This window comes from Pseudorca crassidens, chromosome 9 (assembly GCF_039906515.1).
Source record: "Pseudorca crassidens isolate mPseCra1 chromosome 9, mPseCra1.hap1, whole genome shotgun sequence".
NCBI lineage: Eukaryota > Metazoa > Chordata > Mammalia > Artiodactyla > Delphinidae > Pseudorca > Pseudorca crassidens.
This window is the reverse complement of record NC_090304.1, coordinates 69,556,308-69,579,133: the sequence shown is the minus strand read 5'-3', so window position 1 is coordinate 69,579,133 and position 22,826 is coordinate 69,556,308. Positions and strand designations below refer to the sequence as shown.

The following is a 22,826-nucleotide window of genomic DNA, read 5'->3' as shown; positions in this document are numbered from 1 at the left end:
TCCCATGTTAGGGAAGTTTTTGACTATAATCTCTTCAAATATTTTCTCGAGTCCTTTCTCTCTCTCTTCTCCTTCTGGGACCCCTATAATGTGAATATTGTTGCGTATAATGTTGTCCCAGAGGTCTCTTAGGCTGTCTTCATTTCTATTCATTCTTTTTTCTTTATTCTGTTCCGTGGCAGTGAATTCCACCATTCTGTCTTCCAGGTCACTTATCCGTTCTTCTTCCTCAGTCATTCTGCTATTGATTTCTTCTAGTGTATTTTTCATTTCAGTTATTGTGTTGTTCATCTCTGTTTGTTTGTTCTTTAATTCTTCTAGATCTTTGTTTAACATTTCTTGCATCTTCTCTACCTTTGCCTCCATTCTTTTTCCGAGGTCTTGGAGCATCTTCATTACCATTATTCTGAGTTATTTTTCTGGAAGGTTTCCTATATCCACTTCATTTAGTTTCTTTTCTGGGGTTTTATCTGGTTCCTTCATCTGGTACATAGCCCTCTGCCTTTTCATCTTGTCTGTTTTTCTGTGAATGTGGTTTTTGTTCCACAGGCTGCAGGATTGTAGGTCTTCTTGCTTCTGCTGTCTGCCCTCTGGTGGATGAGGCTAAGAGGCTTGTGCAAGTTTCCTGATGTGTGGGACTGGTGGTGGGTAGAGCTGGCTGGTGCTTTGGTGGGCAGAGCTCAGTAAAACTTTAATCCACTTGTCTGCTGGTGGGTGGGGCTGGGTTCCCTCCCTGTTGGTTGTTTGGCCTGAGGTGACCCAGCACTGGTGCCTACCTGGGCTCTTTGGTTGGGCTAATGGTGGACTCTGGGATGGCTCATGCCAAGGAGTACTTCCCAGAACTTCTGGTGCCAGTGTCCTTGTCCTCATGGTGAGACACAGTCACCCCCTGCCTCTGCAGAAGACCCTCCAACACTAGCAGGTAGGTCTGGTTCAGTCTCCTATGGGGTCACTGCTCCTTCCCCTGGGTCCTGATGTGCACACTACTTTGTGTGTGCCCTCCAAGAGTGGAGTCTCTGTTTCCGCCTGTCCTGTCAAAGTCCTGCAATCAAATCCCAGTAGTCTTCAAAGTCTGATTCTCTAGGAATTCCTCCTCCGGTTGCCGGACCCCCAGATTGGGAAGCCTGACGTGGGCCTCAGAACCTTCACCCCAGTGGGTGGACTTCTGTGGTATAAGTGTTCTCCAGTCGGTGAGTCACCCACACAGCAGTTATGGGATTTGATTTTATTGTTTTTGCGCCCCTCCTACTGTCTCACTGTGGCTTCTCCTGTGTCTTTGGATGTGGTGTATCTTTTTTGGTGAGTTCCAGTGTCTTCCTGTCGATTATTGTGCAGCAGTTAGTTGTGATTCTGGTGTTCTTGCAAGAGAGAGTGAGAGCACATCCTTCTACTCTGCTATTTTGAACCAATCTCCCTTGCTATTATTCTGTATATGTAAACTCATGTAATCCTCACAGCACCTCTAATGATGTAGGTACTGGTACCCCCATTTCATAGATGAAGGGACTAGGGTGCAGAGAAATTAAGTGACCTGCACCGGCTGGAGGTGACTCAGTTAGTAAATAGAAGAGTTGGGATTAGGACATGGATTTATTCCCTACAAAGCCCAGTTTGTCAAATACTATGCTATTTATATAAAGCACAATAATATCCTACATAAAATCAACAACTCTTTTTACTGAGGCCCTTGTCCAGGAGGTTTTTGTAAAGAGGATGCTTTGTTCTTGTGTTTAGTACGTCTGCATCCTTATAACTTGAAGTCCACCGAACCCTTTTACATTCTGTACTCATGCTAGAGAATCTCAGAGAGGAAAAGGATGTTTATTCATCACCAGATATTGTAGCTCTGAGGCACAAGAATTCTGGGAGAACAGGCCAAAACTGAAGATGAAGGAACGGTTTTCTTGTAGACACAGAGGTCCCTGAGGCTGTGATTTATTTGACATTTGTGAAGTGAAATTCAACAGGTTTTTTATGGCTGATTTGAAGCCCATGTCATACCATGTTTTATGGTTCCAAATGAACAAAGTAGAGAAAAGTTCCCCAAAGAAAACTGAACAGGTGTTTTGGGGGCTACAGGACATTTCTGTTATATGGTGAAGAATCTCCATTTGATGGTAAATCATTAAGTTGCCTCAGGTCATGGGTTGGAGTGTGCTTTAGTGGTTTCTAAAAGAAGCCTAGAATGCCTTTCCTTTCCACAAATATCCTTTTAGTAAAAATGTCCTTGACACTGAGGGCTTTGACTAATTCAGAAATTGCTCCTGTCAGCACTGCCAGAGGAGCCATGGCAGATGTGAGCAGAGGCCTGGACCGGCAGAGGCTGGTGGGTCCTCAGGCTCAAATACACCCAGATAGACAGAATATTGGTTTTCTGATGGTAATAATGTTGGCACACAAATTTATGCTTTGGAAACTGTTAGTTCTCACTTCTTGAGAAGGTCATGGCCCTGGAGACACAGGGTAACTTGGGAGCTTTTGACAAGAAAATCTCTTGATATCCTAATTTATTAACCTATTGAGCTTGGGCTTGCCAAAGGGAACCTCCAAGTTCACCCCGATTCTCTAATTCCTGAACGGCTCTAGAGACAAGCCTAACTGTACACTAGTCTGAAGTAAGATCAGCAAAAGCAGGATGTGAACAACGTGTACATTCAAAGTCTTGTAATACATGCTTCCATATTAATTTTTTTAAAGTGGGTGCACATCAGTTATCTGGGTTTAAAACTCTGAACCACTGTGACTTCAGGCATGTATTACAGTTCCCTGCACATGGTATGAACTCAAGAAATATTTGTAGAAAAGATGCTGTTGAATGATTTATCATCTGGTCCTAATGAATTTCTGAAATAAAAGTTTCATAGATAATTTTTTTTTGGTTAACATTTATCAGTTGTGTGCTTTGGAGATCCAGCATACCTGCCATTCAGACCCTATTGAAAATGTAATATCTACTATCCATTAATTCATTCTAAAATATTTAATATGTATCTATAACATTCTGGGCACAATGAATCACCATTTAATTCCACTGTTATGAAACTCTGGAGAAAAGTAAGTAATGAATAGGATTCCATGCTTTTATTTGTATTTTATCCAAATACGTCTTATGTTTCTAAGTGGTGCTAAAAGGTTGAAGTTGGATATGTTAAGACACGGCTAATTTAAAAAGTCTAATTTAAATTCCCATTTAAAGTGAATTAGCACTAAAGACTTAGCAATGCTACAAGTGGGTTGTTTTGTATTAGTCTTTAGATTGTGTGATTCATGCAGGATCTCAATCTTGGGGTCTTTTCCAGGTATCTCTATCTTTTGAAGATACTCTGAAGCAGTCTGGATTTAGGTAGGGCCATACAATTTACTGTCTCAACTGGGGCAACTTTGAGTGTGATAATTACACCGGTGCAATAAGTATAAATGGGATTCTCTCAGGCAAATAGGGTCGTATATTCATCCTAGGAAAGGACATGGGTTGAAAGATCAGGAGTTGATACACACGGGCTGCCTTATCAAGTGCATGTCACGTCCCCTTTCTGGGTTTCAGTTTATCTGATGAAAAGTAAAAGGGTTGTACTAAAACCAAAGCTACTGTTTCCTTCAAACTCTGCCACTTTATGCTTACAAACAGTCTCAAAGGAAAGAGTCTCATTATGTTTTTGAAACAGCTTCAAACTGAGAGACAGTTGGACAGACAAATACATAAAACCCTTCTCCTCTCCCCTTTTAAAAACCACACTGTTATAAACGCTTACATCATAGTTGAAATAAATCAACACTTGCTTACTTTAGGGCTGGTAAACATTTCATCTTCAATACCTGAAGCATTGTGTTGAGAAGGATTCTGAGGCCACATCTGCGCTCAGCAGGAAAGAAACCAAAACAAAAAAACAAACAAACACCCTTGATCCATTAGTGATGGTTTCTGGGGTCATGGGAACAGAAGAGAGAGGCAGGGAGGGTGGGAGGGGTTAGGGGCTGTGTGTGTGTGCCAGTCCTCTGCTATAACTGGCTTAAGGTCTCTGGTGCTAAAATACAAAACAAACAAACAAAAATCTCATATGTAGGGTAAATCTGCTCCATATTGATATCTAACACTGTATTAGTCTCACCCAGAGATTTTTTTTTTTTTGCGGTACACGGGCCTCTCACTGTTGTGGCTTCTCCCGTTGCGGAGCACAGGCTCCGGACGTGCAGTCTCAGCGGCCATGGCTCGCGGGCCCAGCCGCTCCGCGGCATGTGGGATCCTCCCAGACCGGGGCACGAACCCGTGTCCCCTGAATCGGCAGATGGACTCTCAACCACTGCGCCACCAGGGAAGCCCTCACCCAGAGATTTTTTTCTCCTCTTCCTTGTTCTCAGCGCCCTTTCATGAACACTCAAGTAGCAGAGTAGAAGTGATGGTCCTCAAACCTGGCTGCATGTTAGAATCACATAGGACCTCTGGGGATGGGGCACAAGCTTTATTGGTTTTAACATCCTCCACCAGGGGATTTTACTGTCCAGCCAGGATGAAGAACCACTGGCATAGGGTCTGGAACGGGAGATGGGAGCCAGGACACCGAGCTCTCTTGTTCTTTATTAAGGCTGTGTGACCTTGGATATATTACTTAGATTATCTTAGTTTGTAAAATGAATTTGGACTCAGGCATTCTCTAGCTTTAACTTTCTGTGACTAAAGCATGAGGAGGTGAAGAATATCATGGTGAGTTAACTCAGACACTACAGATGTCCTTCTCTTTGTAAATTCAAGGAAAGCTGACTTTGTTGTCAAAGAGATAAATCTTACAGGAAATGATCGGGAAACAAATACACATCACCCTCCCATGCATGAAAAATCATAATTTCTTGAAAGAGGCAGCTAAGTTATGTAATATTGTTGATAGAATCCTTTGTCTAAGCTGTTCTTGCAAATGCTTTTTTTTTAAGTGCTAAAAATCCATGGACATAATTTACTACTTTCAACACATATTTTAATTGCTTGCACCTCTGACTTTAGCAGACTTCTCGGCATTCCCACTATTTAGTAATTTGACATCTTACCTGAGTGACAGCAACATTTGTCCCATCGGTGACTTCCACACTCATATTATAGATGGACCTCTGCTCTGCATCCAAAGGTTTTGCAATGACAATGGTCCCAACGCCCTTCTCTGCGTCAAAAGAGCTGTCAAAATTGCCCCCTGACGAGTTCACAAAAACAACAGGAAATTAGCATATCCGAAAAGTTATTACACATATTGAAGCATACAGCTTTAAAGGGAGATCTTATATAGAAACGTTTTTTGACAGGCATCCCTATTGCTCAATTTTGTACATCTTAAATGGGACCCTTTGTTTTTTAACTTAATTCATATTTCAAAGCACAGCCTCTACAATGCATAACAAATATCACAAAAAAGAATGTATTGCAAAAATCCCCTCAGCACTAATGTTATAGCAGTGAAGCATAAACTGACTCCAGAAAATATTTAGAAAGCCAAAGTCCCTTCAACCCCTTGTGGCTTCTGGGCTAGGAATTTGTAGATCTTTTGCTTTTCCAAAGTATTGATAGATTAAATTCTAGGTAAACAAACAGTCCAATTATTATTAACAAAAATGAGTAGACACTCTGAAATCCATTCCAGGATTGATGGTAAACATGTGGTTGGTAGAGTTCAGATTCCCTCAATTAGATGTCAGAAATAAAGTTATAAATATTAGAAAATAAGAAAAAGCAATAAAATTGAATTTCTTATTAAAAGTTCTCTCTCTGTAAGTTGGGATATTTATAGAAATATATTTTTGCCATCTTGACAGTGTGACTTAACTTCCTCCCCCCAAAATAGAAAGTTTATGGGAGATTTACAAAATGAAATCTGGAAAGAAGGAGATGAAAACATCAGCTATGGAACATCAACTGATAAAATAATCCATAGAAAAGTTTAGAAAACTTTACTTTTCTCCCCCTGAACTAGGTGTAATCCATAAGCTGTAACTGATGTGCCTAAGACAGCATAGACTTTGTGGAAATTACTGTAGGTGTTTCCATCTCTGTGAACCAAAGTGTAGTTTATGATCTTTTTCAAAATGAAAGATTTTTTTTTTTAAGGGGAGAGAAGATACTGGTATAAGTGCTGGAACAATTTTAATTAAGTATCAGTATATGTTCACAAGCTCTATTTACTTTAGCCTGAAATTTCATCATGTCCACAAATTTTGTCCTTGGACAGTAATTTTATTTAACTACAGCACGTAGGGCAATGCATTTACTGAATTTCATATTTTAGAAAAGAAATCTTGGCTTCTCTTTTTTGCATTTAATTTTGATTATCAGTCAACAATATACAATTTCTATGATATTAGAATTAGAAATGGGCAGATGAGTTAAAGGAAAAGAGAATTTTACCTGAACTGCTGGAATCTGATGTATAATGACATGAAATAAATAATATGGTGTATTTAAAAAAAACCTCGTCACACATATGATCAGGTTTTTCAGATACTCATTGCGTGCAGCTGTCATATACACTTGAGATTATTTAATTGCTAGAGAGAACATAATTGCCCTTGACATTTAATTAAAGTTAAGGAGATATGGGTGTACCAGAGAATTGCTTGGAGATGTATTTTTCAAAAATTTCATCTCAAAAAGAGACTCATCTTCCACTTAATATCTTTAATTGATTTACTGAGAAATACTAAATGTTAACTCCAAAAAATGTCTTTTGAAGAACAGGATAAAGAGAAAGGGGAGGAAATCTAGGCTGAAAGGGAAGTAAGCCTTAGGTCACCATGCCTATTTCAAAGGGAATGTTTCATCTTGATAATCACATGAAATGAAATGTACGACTGATTCAAGTGTCTTGAATAACCCTCCTAATGAGCAAAGAAAAATCATTTGCTATCAAGTGGTATATTATGAAAAAAAAACCTCTGCCATGGAAACTTTCAAAGAAAAGACATAAAATTGCCTCAGACTGTGTAGAAGGAAAGATGGGAAAGCAACTTCTCAAGCCATTTCTAGTGGGTATTAAGTCATATTTTAAATCACATTTAAAATCATCTTTAGAATGTCTTCCTAACAAAGATTTTTACTTTCTTAAATTTGAGTACTATGATCTTTTTTGGGGGGGAGTGGAGGAGGGTCAATTATTTTGGAAGGTGAAAATTTGTAGGTCAAAGTAAAACAGAAACTACACTAACTATAAGCCTTTGATTTGCTCCAGTTTGAAGACAAATAAAAATGAAATTTAGAGAACACACAAGCAAAGATTTCCAGTTTCAGTTACTGTTTCCATGGGGCAATTCTATTTCCTCTCCCTCACTGCCCTAGAGTCACATTTTCCTCGGGGCCTTCCCTATACAGAAATACATCATCGTTTCATGTGCTTAGTGGCATAAAATTTACATATTTTACATATGGCATATAGATTGTGCACCTTCTTATTAGTCATTTTTTGTATCAAAAAACATTTTTGGCTACTTTTATGGTGGTGTTTTTTAATTTTTATTTTATGTTGGAGTATAGTTGATTAACAATGTTGTGTTAGTTTCAGGTGTACAGCAAAGTGATTCAGTTATACATATACATGTACCTATTCTTTTTCAAATTCTTTTCCCATTTAGGTTATTGGAGAACACTGGGCAGAGCACAGGGAACTCTCCTCAATATGGTAGTGATTTTTTACAGTTTTCTCTCCTCCTGCCTGTGTGTGTGTGTGTGTGTGTGTGTGTGTGTGTGTGTGTGTATCTCCCCCATTCACCTTTACTGTTTCAAATACTCTAGAACAGAAAAGTTGAAAGGGGCAGGGGAGATAGACAAAGAAAGCCTGTGAGTGTCTTTCCATCCATCAATAAGGCTAGCAGCCTCTGATACTCACTTCTAGGGCTTTAGCTCCTAGTTAAACCAAGATTTCATGTAAAACCAGGTTCCCCAAATCTTCCCTGAGTTTTAAAATGAATTTCTGACAAGGGATACAGAATCTGGACCAGCAGTTCACCATCAACCCTCCCGCAATTTCATAACCTACCACTTAAGCCTCCCATTTCATGAACGACTCCATCTCTCTCCCCCAGGCCTCAGTTTTCAGGCTCCCTTTTAGCCTGAAAGGTTATTTCATTTTGTAGGAACCCATGTCCAATTCATCTGGGGTGAGAATATTAAATGGAAGGAGTCTGCTTTCACTAGCAGCATTCTGTTTAAAGAAGATGTGCTTCCTCAGAGCCAGTAACAACATGCAAAGCCAGAGTGTGCTGGGGCAGCAGCGCTGGGCTAAACAAAGGGTGGGGAGGAGGGAGGACACTGCGGAGCTGGTCTGATTTCAACAAAGTGGGGAATTAAGAGAAGTCACAGCCTGAGCGTTGCTGCAGGGGTGTGAGGCAGAGATGGTTAAAAGCGAGGTTGTGAACAGCCCACATAACAGAGAATTCATGTCAGGGACATTTCTCTTGGACCATTTTCGGTCAAGACGGGTGTTAAGGAGTAAACAAAGAGCACGAGAGAGGCGTGTTGGATTTCTATTGGATTCTAAAGTTAAACATTGCAAGTCGGAGTGTCCCAAAAAGCTTTAAAAATGGGACAGGAATGAAACTACTTTGAGCCAGCAGCTACTGCTGGAATGTACCGGGCAGCAGGGTGTTGGGCCATGATTTAGTTAAGCTTTTCTTTAAAGAATCACCATCTCTCCATAATGAGATCCAATGCTGACTATCTCACAGCTTTCCCTTTAGAGAAGCTTCCGGGCCTCTCCCCTAGCTATGATTCCAATCCACTCTACGTGCGATGGTAAAAATACCAACCAAAATCTAGTAGTCACCGGGGGAGACGAGCTATGGGAGAAGCTTCCAAAACACTGAGCCGCTGAATCTCAATGAATTACAGGAGTTGTTCGCAAGCTGTTCATTCAAGTTCAGCATGTACACCTAACTTAAGGAAAAATGCTAAACACCATTTCTATGGCTTGATCATGAATAATTTTCTGCCTTGGAATGAAGCAAGCACAGCACGGGGCTAAAACGGATATTTACATGGAAGGCAGGAGATGCAGGCTGGAGGTGGGAAACAGTGGTAGGAAGGAAAATCATGTCTAGAATCTGGTTTGAAATTCATTTTCTTACAAACGATAATATCCGAAGCTGTTTTAGGCTTTTTATTATTTTCCTAAAGTCTCTTCAGGTGTGTTCCTATGGACCACATTGTTGCTATGGAGAAAAGAGAGGCATGTTCGGGATCCAATTAGAAGAAATGATGTCAACTGATGACTCTGAGCAAGCGTCATCGTGATGGAGGAAGAGCTGTATTAAAAATGGGACACAGACATGGCTTCACTTGGGAGGGGTGTGGGGGAGTTTTGTGATAAAGAAATCTGGCCATGAGGTTAGAGAAGACCCAGAGAGATGAAGTGCTAGTCAGGGTACCATCAAAGACTTTACCTTGCCTATTTGATGGAACCCTATTAAGGGATGGCTCCATTAGGGACAAGGTTGTCTAAGGACAGGTATAAGCTTATGAGACAGAAGCAGTCAAGAACCCAAATTCCGCAGGAACCTATGACAAACTAAGGGCCCAGGCAGTGCTTCTGAACCTGCAACACAGAAATGTATTTCTGCTAGAGCTGGACCCATGTGTTCCCTTGTACCATCAGAGGATTATTTTCAAAGAACAGCCTTTCTCTCCTCTACATATTGGGTGAGGCAAATGAACAGAGATATTTTAAGTGCTTACTGTCTACAAGGAAAACAGTTTTTCTAGTCTAAGTCAGGGGAAAAGCTAGAAAAGTGGGTGGTAGCCTCCCCCATCAAACTGGAGGTAAAGAGGAATGGTTTCAAGTGTGTAATAAGGGTGATCTTTACAATACAAATATTTGCCCGTGGGATAAGGATACAGGGACCAGATTGCATGCACATTAGAGAGTATGTAAATCAAGATGCTGCTGAGTTGAAATCATAGTCTCCCGAGAAGTGTGAAGATATGTGATAAAGCCACAAAGGATTGTGGGTTAGTTTTGTTCCCTTCATTTTCTTTCCCTTTTAACACAGGGAAGGAACATGCTGTGCAATGGGCTGTTTAACCACAGAACAGCTGAACTTTATAATGTTTCCTTTTAATTATAGCTTTCTTAACTCGGTTACAAGTGGGCTTCTGTTTCTGGAAGCTGAGGAGAGTCCAGCTCCGTAACATTGTAAGCAGTGGTGTCTTTGGAGGCACAAGAAAGTATCTGGCAGGTCCTTGTTGGCGGGGTCTGGACTTGGGAACGAAATCTTGCTCTCGACATGGTTTTTGTGAATTCATATCACGGTGGGAGGAAAAGAAATGCAGTTAAACAAGATTCGGGCAGATTTCGAAAGATGGAAATGAGGAGACAATACTCTCAGGGGAAAAGGCATGCTGGAACACTATTTCTGCTGATTTAATGAGAATTCATTAGTTATAGTATTTGTAAGCTATAACTGTTAGGCCGGGAGGTGGTATTGTCTGTAACCATAAGTGTCTGTATAGGTGTCTATCCAGCTACAGTACACTGCTATGTTTCTTAAGTACTGAGAATCACTTTCCCTCTCTCTCCTCTATGTTAGCCTGGCCAGGGAAGATGTTTAGGTAAGGAGGAAGGGAAGAGACAGCAGAGAGTTTCAGTGGCCAAGGATAAACAAGCAAGAAAGCTTGAAAGTAAGAATGAAACATCTGAATATGATAAAGGAAACAATAGGTTTTTAGAGAAGGGGAAAGGTGTTGTCAGCAGGTTGAAAAAAATATGACTGTCTTAGATCAGAAAGGATTTTCAGGAGGGGGATTTTCTGGAAGGAGGACCATATCCATTCTGAGTGCAGCCAGCACCCGGGGAAAAGTTTGTAGTTTTGCCGTGAAATAAAGAGTTGACATTTTAATATGTTGGCTGGATGCGGGGATGGAAATAAAATCATGTTCTGTTTGAGCATCTGGCCCAGTAAGTTCAATTTTCAGGAGAAGCTTGACTAGATGTTACGAGATATACAGTGAAATCTGTGATGGAAGTATCTACACTAGAGGAACAACCCAGTAGGTCTTCATTAAGAGAAGTACTTGTGTACTAAAACTGAGAGGATTCTATAAAAAGAGTATAGATTTAGGAATACAGATGGAGAAACATGAAAACGGATGCCATGTTTTTGATCATGATTCCTGGATATGGATTTGAAGCAGCCTAAAGGGACTCCTTCCAGTGAGGACTTTCATTTGTCAACTGCCTGTCTCTTCTTGGACCAGTCCTCATTTGGTCAAAGGTGCTGTGTTGCTCAGGCTGGGAATACAGTGGAAGGTCACACTGACTCTGGATGGGTCTCAGGAGGCATCAGTAATGTTAACACATGGGCTGCCTGGGGCATCTCCATCGGTCACCATTGTTTATTCCACTCACCGTGGATGGACAACAAAAGAAGCATTGGCAGAAGGAAGGAATCAGGAGGAAAAGACCTTGACCTTAAGGGTTAACATTGAAGCTAAGATAAACACAAATGAAAATGTACACTAGCACTAATAATTCTGGCATGGAATTCATGCAAGTAAGGTTACATGTAGCACCACTAGGCATGCTTACCTATACACACCATACACACACATGCAGGGATGCTGAGGAATTGCAAAAGTGACTGGATAACTGGGATCAGGTGGTTGGTCAGACTGAGCATCAGCAAAAGCTGTGCTTGCAAGATTTCTGACAAGAAGTGCAAACAAGGGCATCCTGGGGTGGGTGGGATGTGCTGCACGTCAGGAGGTTGCATGCATGCATCACACAGGGAGAGAAGCAGTGCTGTCAGGCTGTAGAGGTGCTTGCAAACTGGAGCGTCAGGGGAGGAGGGAGATGAAATGGTGGCTGATGGCAGAGGGCAACTCCTCTCACATCTCAGGACAGCATGGCAGGAGCCCTGCAGCCTGTTGGCTTTCCACTGTACTCTTCCTCAAGTTATTTAAAAGAAGTCATGATTGCACCAGGGACACATTGAGACTGAGATGCATCTTCTGTGACTGACTGAGGGTGGTTCTGAAGGAATCACCAAAGGTGACAGCACAGACAACCAGACGATGCATAGGTGTGACCCTCTGTTTCACAAAGAAAGAAGACACTGCACTGGATAATAACTTAATGACCTGAAAATGACTGAGAAGATACAGAAGCGGAGACATCTTTAATGGATCAGAAGAGGTTCCATTTCAAATGCGTTAAGTGGAAATGAAGACGGAGTTGAAAGCTTGGGAATGAGGATGGTCATGTACAGGGATGGTGTGATTAATGCCCATTAAGTAAAACACAGATGTTCTACTGGCATTCCATAAAATGAAATAGGCAGAAAACAAGTCCTTTCTTTTGGGGAGTTCAGAGGACCCTCTACTGAAGTTTGATTGGGGGCCATGGGGCGTTCTTTTTCTGTGCTTCATTGAAACAGATGTGGAATGTTCTAAATGCTTTCCCCAGACCCAGCCATTCCTGGGAAGAGAGGCAGGTTCCTACCCATCCTATCCAAGCAGTGACATGTGGAAGGAAATGATTCCCCCAGACCAGCTCTCTAGATTCGCTGCCTTCCACGGAGAACCGTGGGAAGTCAGCTCCAGCTCGACGCAGTGTCAGATCCAGGGCTGACGCACGCTCTCTCCCCTCGTTTTGTTTCCTGGCCCTCAGCACTTATTTCCTCTCCACTGCCTCTCGCTGCCTGGTTGTGGAGGGCAGTGGTGCTGTTTTGCCCTCTCTTTTTGTAGCCTTGCGTGCTTGCTTGCTTTCTTTCAAGGAATTTAAAGGTTGGTTTCCAAGGTCTATCCTGCCTGCATCCATCTGCTTTCTGTATTCGGTTCTCACGGGAAGCTCTCCCTGGCTATGTATCTAGGCTGCATTTCCTGCTCTTCCTATTGTGGACAGCAGCCAGGGACTCTCCTGGTGGGGCCTTCTGGTCTACGAATGGCACTCCTGCTGCAAAACCGAGGGGTTGGGATCTACTTGAATTTAATTTTCAATTGGAAAAGGCCCAGTTAAACCAACCTACAAAAAGATCAAAACAAAACAAAAAAAAGCCCACATACCTCAAAACCAAAGAACAAAAAATTTTTTTAAGAAATCAAAACAACCTCCCACCCCTGCCCCAAATCCAAACCCATCAAACCTCAAACAAAGGAGTCACTGGATACGAGTAATGCAATAGCTGTTAGAGGCATGTATGAAATTTGTGGGCTGCACTTCAGCCTGTCACAGGCAGTTATGAAAGATGTAATTTAATTTGCTTAAAAAAAAAAACCCGTAAAAGGCAGATTGGATAGCTGTATTTTAGCAAATGTGTTTGCACTAAGGGTACCTTCTGTTGAACAGTTCTGCCCACAAGCTGTCTGTAGAATATAGAACATCTCTCGAGCATGCTTGCCACCTTGAAGCAGGGCAGTCGGGAGCAGAAAAAAAAAAAGAACAGAATGCAGAAAAAGGTGAAGAAAAAGAGAGAAATGAAGGACAGCAAGTCCAGTACCATCAATACATTTAGAAATGAGATTAGCCAAGTGCGACAATAGAATTTAAATGACACACAGAAAGACATTAAGATTGCAGTAAATAACGTACTATGGAAAATCCAGCCAGAGAGCACTTTCTGTTCAGCTTAGCTACAGAGTCAGAATGAAAGCACAGGTCGATTATTCATTTTACTGGCTCTTTTGCATTCCAGCACTATATATCTTTTAATCTTAGTGCTAATCGTTGTGTTTTTTGTTTGTTTGTTTTGTTAGTTGCTCTGAACAGTCAATGATTACATTGCCCAGTACTGCTCTGGAGGACTCGAACTTACCAACGATGTCAAACCACAGGGGGGTGTTAGCTGGCTGCACAGACACCACCCCTACAATCTCGGTGACTCTATCGCTTTCCATGACTGTAAAGTTATAAAATGGCTCATCGAAGGTCAACGGTACAGGTGAAGGAGGTGGTTTCTTAATCCATTCAATGTGGAGGCGGGCCGTGGAGGACTTCTGAGGGCGCCCATTGTCCACTGCCTTTATCTACTCACACACGGAGAGAACAGAAAACTGTCTTAGAGCCCAGATCCTGGTGGAAGTCTCGATCTGTCACTCATATGTTGTTGGGCTGAGAGTCCTTCCTTATCACAGGGCCAGCAAGGGGAAGAAGACAATGGAGATCTGGAGAGAATGGGCTCAGGAATTGGGGAAAACAACTTGGTCACGTAGGGGGCCCACACCACATTTGCCAGAAGGTGATTTGAATCACTGCCAAGCTTGCAGATGTGGAAAACTTGAAAAATAAATGGTGCACTTACAAATTTTAGTGTTTTACGGACACGAATGATAGTTACATGAGTAGCAAGAGCTAATTTGATTCCTTATACCTCTGGTGGTAGTGTTGGAAAGGGAACAAAGTGCATCACATAGACACATAGAATTGTCACATAGGATTCCAGGAGGATAATGGGAGGGGGCGTGGGAAAGGCATCAGCCTTGCAAAATTCGTCTCAGAGGCCCTTCAGTTACGCTAACTCTGAAGAGGTGAAAGAGACCTCTCTTGGTGGAAACATGGGCTCCTCTAGCCAGTGGGGTAAGGAAGAGGGTGTTAATGACTCTTCTTTATGGTCTGATATAAGGACTGAGTAAAGCATGTTTCCTTGCTCAGATATGCAGGGTTAACAGCTGTGGTGTCCTGGATTTAAATGTGTGTGTTGGGTGGGGTGGGGGGGAATGAAGTTAAGTCCGACAAGCAGACATCAATGACAGAAATTTAAAAATCAAAATAAAAAATGGATTAAAAAATATTACATCAATAAAAACATTTTTAGGTGCAGAGCTAATAGCTATAGCCTTTAAAAACAGTGACAACTCATAGCTCCCTAATGCTATGTTCATGGATGAACACTCTGCCCCAGAAAATTCCTGTGAGATGAAGGACGCTTGAAGGTAGATGTCTTAGGTAGGGTTTCCTAGGAGCAGAGTCTGAGATAGGGATTTGTGTACAAATGGTTTCAGGAGGAAGTGTTCTCAGGAGAAAGGGAGTGAAGAAAGCAGGATGGACGGGGAAGATGCTAAGCAAGGGTGTGGTCTCAGTTGAAGTCTAACTTCAGCCTGATCCCAAAGGGAGCGCTGAATAATTGTATCAAAGTGTTGGATCCACCTGGAGGCAAGGAGGTTGGACTTTTATATCTGGTGTCAGTTAGTAGTTATCGGCTGTGGGCTGCTGGGCTGGGGTAGGAGTGTGGAACCTCTTGGGCCAAAAAGTTCAGCCAAGGATGACCCTCTGGAGAAGGGGGCAGCTGTGAGTCCTTAGCAGCCAACACTCACAACAGTTGGGGGATGTCCGCACCAGCCTGATAATGGGGATCTGGACAGGGTACCAACAGTATCCACTGCAATCCATCCAGTCCTCAAAGATTCCCATCGGCAAGTCTCACACAACTGCAACAGCACATATTACATGAGAGCTGCTAATGGTAGAAACAGGGCTGTTTTTTATTATTATTGTTATTTTCTTTTCTCTGCCCACTCTTCTGGATACATTACTGAGCAGGGAAAGGAATCCAAGTCCAGACCATAGGAGTAACAAAGATAAATAAATGCACTCTGACTATCCTTTAAAATAATAAAGGCTTGACCATTCACAGTGGACAAGGCTGAAGACTAAGAGAAGGATGGAAGATGGTGCTAACTCTTGACAGTTGTTGAGACCCTGGGAAGTGCCCATCACCTGTGAGGCTGAGCAGTCCCCCTTTGGGCATAGGCATTACAAGTCTAAAGTGGTTAGGGATGGGGAGTGCAGGCTGGCACCTTAGGTATGGGAGTTTAAGCCTCTATTTGAGATGGTGCTCATGTTTGTTTTTATTTTTAATTTTCTAACAATGAAAAATTTAGTCATTTTTTACTTAAGTTTCTTCACTTTTTACAGAATGAGCCTAGCTATGATTTGTGTCTCACAATTTATACAGCTAAATTCATGTTCTAACCCATTGTCAACAATTACAAGAGTTGTTTTCTTTGGGAGATTTTCAGGACATAATGAGTGGTGGAAAGGTTATGTCACTCTGCTATTCCCCTCCCCTCAGTTTACATCTATGCTCAGTACCTTGAAGTGATCTGGGGCCACAGGAAGTGTAATTGAGTAAATGATGGAGCAGGCTGTGTACTGGGAATAGGGAGTTTGGCTGATAGGACACAAGCAAAGGAAATGGCCTCACTAAGAATATCACTGAAACAGAAAGTAGCCTTCCACTGTTGTGTGGCTGCACTTTTTACCCCAGAGATTTTTTGCTTAAAAAATATACATGACTAAGAAAATAACTTCCTCCCCCGCATTAATGTTATTGAGGTTCAGAAAAATCTTACCGTTAGAATGTCATAACTCCCTGCTGTAAATTGCTTTCTGGAAGAAACCATGCCAGTCTTAGGGTCAATGAAGAACTTTCCATCATCATTCCCATCCACGATACTGTAGGAAATTTCTGCGTTGGGGCCCTCATCTCTATCAAATGCAAAAGCCCTATAAATGGGTTCTCCTCTCTTCTTCCGGTCACGTTCTGGCAGCTTGATCTGGTAGACCTTCTCTGGGAACTGGGGCTTGTTGTCATTTTCATCCAAAACCTGAACCACCACCCAAATGGTTGACTGTTTTGGAGAGAAACCACCATCTGTCACAGTTACCTGAGTTTTGAAAGAGAAAGCATTTTACAATTAGAAAAGAGAAAAACGTTTTTCGCCACTCTTTCCCCTGCCACCCCATGAAAGGTCTATTCTGTGCCTTAGGGTATCTCAACTTCTCTTATTCCTGTAGCTCATGTCAAATGCATAACTCTTCATAGTTCATCCATAAAAGCAGGGAAGGCCCTAAATCCAGTCATGGAAATCATTGCTGAAAGGGCAGGAAGGAGGCAAGGCTCTTATTGTGGTGTGGAGCGGAGAGGGAGAAGAAATAGGATTGACTTTATGAAATGTGTCAGGTTATATAGCTGTAGTAGACTTAAAATATGCTCCCCTCAACAGGCACAAAAAACAATATAACCTTTATTATAGGTTAACCCATGGGTATTTCATCTAATTCCTGGGAACTGCTATCAGCATTCGAATTCCTTCAGTATTCATGTTCCTTTCTTTCTTTTCCATCTTCCTGTAAAATTTGTGATTTTTACATTGTCGCCGAACAAAAGGAAAACTCTGATGTATACTTCACAATTTTGATGGCTGGTTGTAAGCACCTTTGACAGTTAAAATATGTTTTTAACAGTCACAAAATAATTTTTTTCCTCTGTGGGAAGTGGGGGGGATGGCCAACCCCTTTCCATATCTGAGATGCTATTCTTATGCGTGTCTGTGAAAATTGACAGAAGAGAGAAAAGAAGAATATGTAGATAAGGAATTTGCATGGTAGATGTAAAATGTCTTTGAGTCTTAGTGTGAATAATCTTCTTCTTGGTCATAGTGATGATAATTATTATCATATTAATACTTAATATGCAGATGGGGCCATATAAGCACTCTTCCATGTACTATCTCATTCATTTTCCAAAAACACTCTCCTCAGTAAGTGGGGCAGTTTTGTTTACTCGCATTTTGCAGGTGAGAAAACAGAGGCTTGAGGTCTCATTGTTATTAAGCCTAAAGTCAGGTATTGAACTTTTAGCAATTCTTGATATTGCGTTTAACCACAAAACCTAGAGGAACCTCTACTCAATCTTTAAATCATTACCTTGAATAAGACAGCTTATTACCTCAAAATACATATTTGGAGGCTGGAAGGAACATAAAGATGCACTCAGCATCAATAGGAGAAAAACAACAGTAAATTACAGCCTCTGGTCATCCAGTTTTCCACCTAATGAAGCAACCTGACAGGAAAAATGAGGGGAAAAAATGGCCCAAAATGTGGAAAAACAAATTTATGGCTTTTTACAAAATGGAACTGCAATCTAGTTAGGTTTCTTTTACAAGCAGCTTAGGAGAATGGATTTAATAGACTTCAGATGAATTTTCATAGGAGTTCTTGCTTTCTTTTAAAAATCCATCACTCTGATACCAAAACCAGACAAAGATACAACAAAAAAATAAAATTACAGACCAATCTCACTGATGAATATAGATGCAAAAATGCTCAACAAAATACTAGCAAACAGAATCCAACAACACATTAAAGGATCATACACCATGATCAAGTGGGATTTATCCCAGGGATGCAAGGATTCTTCAATATACGCAAATCAATCAATGTGCTACACCATATTAACAAATTGAAGAATAAAAACCATACGATCATCTCAATAGATGCAGAAAAAGCTTTTGACAAAATTCAACACCGATTTATGATAAAAACTCTCCAGAAAGTGGGCGTAGAGGGAACCTACCTCAACATAATAAAGGCCACATACGACAAACTCAAAGCAAACATCATTCTCAATGGTGAAAAACTGAAAGCATTGTCTCTAAGATCAGGAACAAGACAAGGATGTCCACTCTCGCCACTATTATTCAACATAGTTTTGGAAGTCTTAACCATGGCAATCAGAGAAGAAAAAGAAATAAAAGGAACACAAATTGGAAAAGAAGTAAAACTGTCACTGTCTGCAGATGACCTGATACTATACATAGAGAATCCTAAAGATGCCACCAGAAAACTACTAGAGGTAATCAATGAATTTGGTAAAGCCGCAGGATACAAAATTAATGCACAGAAATCTCTTGCATTCCTATACACTAACAACGAAAGATCAGAAAAAGAAATTAAGGAAACAATCCCATTCACCACTTCAACAAAAAGAATTAAATACCTAGGAATAAACCTACCTAAGGAGGTAAAAGACCTGTACTCAGAAAACTATAAGACACTGATGAAAGAAATCAAAGATGACACAAACAGATGGAGAGATAAACCATGTTCTTGGATTAGAAGAATCAATATTGTGAAAATGACTACACCACCCAAAGCAATCTACAGATTCAGTGCAATCCCTATCAAATTACCAATGGCATTTTTTACAGAACTAGAACAAAAAGTCTTAAAATGTGTATGGAGACACAAAAGACCCCGAATAGCCAAAACAATCTTGAGGGGAAAAAAAACAGAGCTGGAGGAATCAGACTCCCTGACTTTAGACTATACTACAAAGCTACAGTAATCAAGACAATATGATACTGGCACAAAAAACAGAAATATAGATCAATGGAACAGGAGAGAAAGCCCAGAGATAAACCCACACACCTATGGTCAACTAATCTATGACAAAGGAGGCAAGGATACACAGTGGAGAGAAGACAGTCTCTTCAATAAGTAGTGCTGGGAAAACTGGACAGCTACATGTAAAAGAATGAAATTATAACACTCCCTAACACCATATACAAAACTAAACTCAAAATGGATTAAAGACTAAACGTAAGACTGGACACTACAGAACTCTTAGAGGAAAACATAGGAAGAACACTCTTTGACATAAATCACAGCAAGACCTTTTTTGACCCACCTCATATAGTAATGGAAATAAAAACAAAAATAAACAAATGGGACCTAATGAAACTTAAAAGCTTTTGCACAGCAAAGGAAACTATAAATGAGATGTAAAGAAAACCCTCAGAATGGGAGAAAATATTTGCAAACAAATCAACGGACAAAGGATTAATCTCCAAAATATATAAACAGCTCATGTAGCTCAATATTAAAAAACAAACAACCCAATCAAAAAATGGGCAGAAGACCTAAATAGACATTTCTCCAAAGAAGACATACAGATGGCCAAGAAGCACATGAAAAGCTGCTCAACATCACTAATTATTAGAGAAATGCAAATCAAAACTACCATGAGGTATCACCTCACATGGGTTAGAATGGGCATCATAAGAAAATCTACAAACAACAAATGCTGGAGAGGGTGTGGAGAAAAGGGAACCCTCTTGCACTGTTGGTGGGAATGTAAATTGATACAGCCACTATGGAGAACAGTATGGAGGTTCCTTAAAAAACTAAAAATAGAATTATCATATGAACCAGCAATCCCACTACTGGGCATATACCCTGAGAAAACCATAGTTCAAAAAGACACATGCGTGCTTCCCTGGTGGCACAGTGGTTGAGAGTCTGCCTGCTGATGCAGGGGACACGGGTTCGTGTCCCGGTCCGGTAAGATTCCACATGCCGCAGAGCGGCTGGGCCCGTGAGCCATGGCCACTGAGCCTGTGCGTCCGGAGCCTGTGCTCCGCAATGGGAGAGGCCACGACAGTGAGAGGCCTGTGTACAGGAAAAAAAAAAAAAAAAAGACACATGCACCCCAGTGTTCATTTCAGCACTATTTACAATAGCCAGGTCATGGAAGCAACCTACGTGTCCATCGACAGACAAATGGATAAAGAAGATGTGGTACATAAATAAAATGGAACATTACTCAACCATAAAAAGGAATGAAACTGGGTCATTTGTAGAGACGTGGATGGACCCAGACTGTCATACAGAGTGAAGTAAGTCAGAAAGAGAAAAACAAATATCGCATATTAACGCATATATGTGGAATCTAGAAAAATGGTACAGATGAACCGGTTTTTAGGGCAGAAATAGAGACAAAGATGTAGAGAACAAATGCATGGACAGCAAGGGGGGAAAGTGTGTGTGTGGGGGGGATGAACTGGGAGATTGGGATTAACATATATACACTAATATGTATGAAATAGATAACTAATAAGAACCTTCTGTGTAAAAAAAAGAAAAATCCATCTAGTTTCCTTCCAAGGTTATTTTCCCAATTGGTTTGTTATGTTTTACAAAAGAAACACGTCAGGCCATTAGGTGCCAAGGCTGGATTTTGACTCTTGAGCTAATTCTTGGACATGGTAATTTCTGGAGAGGCATGTTTTACTGCTGCTGCTGAACTAAAATGTTATACTCCCAGGTGAGCTGTGTTGACCAAAACATGTTGATTTCTTGGCTGCTCAACTCCTCTGCCTCTCTTTACTGCTTGAACGGCTCCTTTTCCAAATCCAGACAACTCTCGCTGTCTTTACCGTGCACAAAATCACCTCCTCATTGCTTGTCAACAAACTCCCTGCAGTGGGCTCCGAGGTGGAGCCCTGGGGCTGCCTCAGGGCCAGGTGGCTGCCAAGGAACAGAGAGGCCCTCCTGGCTGCAGTTCACTGCTCACCTGAGGATTCTGCTGCTATAAAGGTGCTTCCTTTCAGGGTTGACCTGGATTTAAAAACCCAGGTCCTCGAGGTATCTGCTTATAGGCAGGGAAGGGTGGCAGCTGCAGAGGCTCATGAAGCAGCCTCCGTGCATGAGATGGGAAGCAGGCACACCTACATCACCGCCTCACCCTGGGTACCAGCTCTCATGCTCCCTCAGGCCACGTGGGCATCCTTCAGGTGCTCCAACACAGTGTCTTCCATCTCAGGGCATTTGCACATGCCGTCCTCTCCCCCTCCCTTCACTGGATCTTGCCTACTCATCCTTTGGATCTAGCTGAAATGCCATTTCCTCAGAGACGCCTCCTTGACCTCATAGACCAAGTGACGGCCCCCCACTCTCTCCACCTCCTGAATTATGTACTCTTAATTCACCCTATAGTTTTCTTTTGCAACACTTACGGTTGTGGAAATTAATTAAATACATGGTTCTCCACCAAGCTGATAGGCTGCATAAGGGCAAAAACAGATTTTGCCTTTTTGTTCACTGCTCTCACCTTTGTGTCAAGCCGTGCTCCATGTTTACTTATTTAATAAATTAGACTCTAACTCAGGTCCTATTTGGACAAGATCTTTAGCCAAAGCTGTCTCACCTTGTAAAGCCTTCGTAGATCATTCAAGGCCCTTTATGAAGTCACCCCAAGCTGCCTCTCCACCCATAACGCCTCCATTTCCTTACCCAAGGCTTTAACTACCACCTGTTTGCTGATCATTCCCCGATATGCACTCTTGTGTCTAAACCACGTTCCCTACCTCCAAGCCAATGCGTTCAACTATTTCCCAGGAATATTCTCTGTGGACCTCTCACATGCACCCCAACCCCCCAAAAGTCACAGACAAATCATTATCCTCAAACCTCCTCCTTTTTCCATTTGTGTCGTCTCAGTGATGACCACCCCCCCACATTCACTCACACACTGGTCTGCACCAGAATCCTGGACATCCATCTAGTGTCCCTGTTCTAACTATCCCCATCTGAGCAAATGTGAAGGCCAGCAGGCATCTCTCACGTGCACCCCTCACGCCAATCTCTTCTGCCATACTGCCCTGGGACAGGCCTCATTTGCATCTTGCTTGGACTCCCACAGGGGCCTCCTGGTCTCCCTGCCTCTAGCCTTCACCTTTGTTGTAAGGCGTTATTTCTTCCTCAAAAATCTGATCATGTCACTGACCTGCACAGCATTTTTTCAGGGGCTCCTTGAGGCTGAGGATCTGGCCTGCCTTGATTCTCAACATGTGCTACCTGCCCCTTTCCACCCTCCATGCTCAGCTACACGGTGAGCCTGGGGGGTCCTGAGTATGCCATGCTCTTACACCTCCATTCCTCTGCATAACTGTTTGTTTACATAGAAGACTTTGTTTTGGGAATACGCCTGACTCATTCCAGAAGCTTGAATTCAAACACTCCTTCTGCGAAGCCATTCCTGCTTCCTGCAGACTGCTGTGGACGCCCTCACCTTGTTCCCACTCCACTATGTGCATAGTTCCAGGATGCTAATTATCATCTTACAATTTATGTGTCTGTTTGCTTGTTGGTCTGCGCTCAATCCTTCCAGACCATGAGCAACTTGAGGTCAGGGACCATCTCATTCCTTGCTCTGTTCTGACACCTGGGACAGTTCTAAGTGCCAAATACATGTTGTTGAGTGAAACTGAGAATTAATCTACCCCAAACTCTTCCCTATGA

The 22,826-nt window shown here is 41.8% G+C and overlaps 1 protein-coding gene across 1 annotated transcript in view; it reads right to left on the bottom strand.

The window, feature by feature from the left end:
* FAT3 (FAT atypical cadherin 3) overlaps positions 1-22,621 on the bottom strand; it is a 158,828-nt gene extending 136,207 nt beyond the window's left edge. Inside the window, exons 1-4 of the mRNA XM_067751685.1 lie at positions 22,511-22,621; positions 16,313-16,627; positions 13,777-13,987; positions 5,041-5,180 (exon numbers count right to left, since the gene is read on the bottom strand). Of these exons, the coding sequence (XP_067607786.1) occupies positions 5,041-5,180; positions 13,777-13,987; positions 16,313-16,627; positions 22,511-22,621 (777 nt within the window). The remainder of the gene's footprint in view (positions 1-5,040; positions 5,181-13,776; positions 13,988-16,312; positions 16,628-22,510) is intronic.
* Between the last annotated feature and the right edge of the window lie 205 nt (positions 22,622-22,826).